Raw genomic sequence first — 3839 nt, 5'->3', positions numbered from 1 at the left:
ATTCAAAATTATCCCAACAAAATATTCACAAGTTCAGGACTTTGTTTAGCAATACACATCATTCAGGGAGTGTTTTGTATTACATCATCTTCATCTTCACTACTAGAAGTTTCATCGTCGGCATAGTTCGGAGGATCACGACAAGAAAGATTAGATTTGGGGAAGGCTCACGAGACCGAGGAATCGGGAAAGCACCACTAGCAAGAAGATTGGCCAGCTGACCTTGAAGGACATTAAATTGTTGGTCCCTCTTTTCTAGCTGAACTTGAATAGTATCAAATTGTTTATCTCTCTTTTGTTTTCTAGCCTTTGTCTCTTCAAGTTCTGCTGTCAACTTTGCGATCTTCTTCTTCATAGATGAGAGAGTCGACCTATCAATTGTCTCGCTCTATATGAAAGTCCCTATACCTTGCAATCCATCCCTGTAGCGCCGAAATGATCTCTCTAATAGGCCGTATGCTATCCCTTTTTTAGGACCACTGATAACATCCAACCATATCTTCTGCGCTTCTTCGTCTGAAATGGGTGGTCGCTCACCTTGCCCATTCGGTGGCAAGCTCGGAGTGTACTCCTTCACATTAGTCTTGTAGAGATCCTTTATTTAGAAGATAAACAATTATTAACTATATAATATTATAAACATTAATTTCAAGTTATAGTAGTTATGAAACTTACATACATAGTCTCTGCCCGATCCTCGACCCATCTACTTGGATATGTCGGTGCCTTCTTCTTCCAGATGTGAGTCTCCGTGAAGAACTCATCATGAGTCATCTTTCTTACATATTTTTTTTCCTACAAATATAATAAAACATGTTAACTAAATTAAAATATATATAAATATAGTTCAATAAAAATAGATTTAAATATTTTAAGGAATTACCAGTAGTCTCCTCGCAGTCCCCATGCTCCTTGCACCCACACAGTGCAAGGAGCCACTATTCTCAGATGCTCGGACCTTCTTTCCATGTTCACTCATCTTCTCAAATTTTCAATGGTCCACTGCCTCAATAGATCCTCCCATAAATGTGGTAAAACCCATGAAGGCTTCTTGCTCTTCTTCCGAGCAGAATAGAAGGAATCAGATAGTCTCTTACGGCATTTAAACACAAAATTTGTAAGAATGACACTGTTATGCCGGTCCTCCCAGGACCACTTAATCTGCAAATGAAGTGTGTAACATTAGATAAAAATATTGTTAATATAATACCTAAATAGATAAGAATTGTATTAAAACCTTAAATTGGTTGAAAATTTGCTCCACGAGCTCCGGTGGAAATTTACTCAAGTCGCATAGGTTGCATCATACAACTAATTGCAAATTAAGTGATTATCTTTGTAGTTTGATGATTAGGTATGAACCTGCAACATAGAAATTACATTAAATAAACAAGTCTAGCTATTATATTCAGCAAAAATAAAGAAGTAATAAATAAATCTTACCCATTGCCTTCAGGCCTGATGATCATCCTAGATAACGATCATATTGCACTTCCTCTGGATCATCATCATCCGATGAATCTAAAGCGTGCGTAGAAGGGGAGGCATTTGGCTCACCGCTACTATCCCGAAGATGAAGTCTAGAAATGCTAGGAGACAAACTCTGTGGAGAGGGAGATGGGGTCGCTGATGAAGATGGATGCAATCTAGACCCTTGCTACGATCCGGGTGGTTGAATCTAGATGTATGCTATCCAGCTGGTGTTGAAGCAAATGGAGCAGATGACGAGCACATCACCACATGGCCCTATGACTGCTAACTCGATGGACCCATGTAACTACTTGCAGGATCATGTGGAGGAAGCGGGGTATAGCCCTATAGTGGATAATGACAAGAATACTGCTGGGAGGGCGAATGGTAGGTAGTTTGATGAGTAAATGGATGTGGTAGAAAAGATGTGTGCCTAGAAGATCGTTGCCGGCCATCAGAAATGGAGGGATGCAAGTGTGGAGCGGAAGGAAGCGAGGGTGTAGCATTATCCTCATGATCAATAGGACTTTTATCCTTCCTAGACCTACCTCGACCCTTATCTGTCATCTGCATAAATTAAATAAAATGTTAGAATTGAGAATATAAATCTATATTAGTTGAGAGCGCTTGAAAAAAACATACTAGTCGTCTTCGAAGTATCCTTTCTCGTCCGAAAATTCTTCCTCTTCACTTACTTCATTTTCATCAGGTGATTCTTCGTCCTTATTTTTTATGATTGTTATTTCCTCCATATCAACTTCTTCTAATATGCGTTGAGGATGCTCCAAGTCATTTTCTAACTGGTCATCCACCATTTGGTTAACACTTGAGGTGTTGTTTTGGTAAGCAACATCTAGAGCATTCTCAATTTCCACCCTACCAACAGACTTAGTTTTGATTACAACCAACCAATCAGCCTTATCTCTCCGCAATAGATATGGACCATAATATACTTGCCTAACTTTTTTTGCAATTATAAAAGGATCATAGCGATCATACCCCCTCTTTTTATTAACCTCAATTATGTTGTACTGTGAATGTACATTTGTACTTCTTCTAGGTGTTGGGTAAAACCGCTTGCATCGGAAAAGTATGATCTTTCTTATTTGGCCAACCTGAATATGATAATTCTAGAATCTCTTTGATCACACCATAATAATCATTTTCCTCATCCTGGTTGCCTTCACCACCTTTGACACACATCCAATTGTTATTGCTTTTTTTTTTTTAATACTTGGAGTATTCCTCGGTGTGAAATTTGTAATCGTTCACAAACTACTTAGACATAGTAGTAACCGTAGGTGCAGGTCCCCAAGATATATCTTTCAAAATTTGATTAACACCGTTGTTTGGATTATTGACCTACATGTAGTGTTAAATAAATCACAAACGAACAAGTATATTCACAAATGACCAAGTGTCACACCTCCTTTTTCTACCCCGGAAGGGTATAAAGGAGTTTTTCCAATTAAATTAATAATAATTGAAACGAGATTATTTACATTTATTTAGAGTCGCCACTTGGAAAAAATTATGGTGTCCCAAGTCACCAATTTAAAATCCCGAATAGAGGAAGTTTGACTCTGTTTTACAGTCCGCAAAACACAGAAATCCGGGTAAAGAATTCTGTTAACTCGAAAGGAGGTGTTAGGCATTCCCGGGTTCCGTGATTTTAGCACGATCGTTCAACTATTACTATTGGCCTAATTATCTGATTAATTACACATTTTAAACCTACGCGCATTTTTAACTTTCATATTGCTTTTAATAATTTTTTAGGAAAATTCATGTAAACCACGCTACATGAAATGCACCCGCGGTTCATGACATATTTATTTATTAAACATTATTGGAAATTACAGTCGGGTCATATGAAATGTACACCCGGATTTGGAAATTAAGCATCACAATCACATCACAGAAACCATACCCATAGCTATAATGATTTATTATAGCGCCTAAAAATTTGCCTAACCACGTGTGATCGACCTAAAACATGCTACTAGCGATCAAAGTAAAATAGAATAGTGAACATGTAATACTCAAATTTCAGTTATGTTTCCTTCAAATTCCCCGACCCTATGGCCAAACCACTACATCAGACAAAATCTAAATATTAAAAATAAGGGCTAATGAAACCAAAACAATAACTATAATAAAGTGAATAAAAGTGTATAACACACCCAACACAAAAGGCATCCGAACATTTAGGAAAGATACGAACCAAGAAAATCCAATGATGACACTACTAAAGTAAGAAAGGAATTAAAGCTACCAGGAATTACCATTTGAAGATCCAGTTATTACCCCAATTGTCCTAGAAAGTTCATCAATTAATTATGTGAGCTAATTGATTTACTATTTTTACT

General features: G+C 37.2%; 1 protein-coding gene across 1 annotated transcript; it reads right to left on the bottom strand.

Annotated features, from left to right (window-relative positions):
- On the bottom strand, window positions 1-2916 carry LOC104249665 (uncharacterized). Its single transcript, XM_070153331.1, has 6 exons — window positions 2113-2916; window positions 1444-2037; window positions 1238-1362; window positions 884-1161; window positions 676-795; window positions 1-595 (listed from the first exon to the last, which is right to left on the bottom strand). The coding sequence occupies exons 4-6, from the start codon at window positions 977-979 to the stop codon at window positions 389-391; spliced, it is 423 nt and encodes a 140-aa protein (XP_070009432.1). The 5' UTR covers window positions 980-1161; window positions 1238-1362; window positions 1444-2037; window positions 2113-2916; the 3' UTR covers window positions 1-388.
- Window positions 2917-3839: the final 923 nt, after the last annotated feature.

This window comes from Nicotiana sylvestris, chromosome 8 (assembly GCF_000393655.2).
Source record: "Nicotiana sylvestris chromosome 8, ASM39365v2, whole genome shotgun sequence".
NCBI classification, from domain to species: domain Eukaryota; kingdom Viridiplantae; phylum Streptophyta; class Magnoliopsida; order Solanales; family Solanaceae; genus Nicotiana; species Nicotiana sylvestris.
The sequence above is the reverse complement of the archived record's forward strand: the minus strand, read 5'-3'. Positions and strand labels throughout refer to the sequence as shown.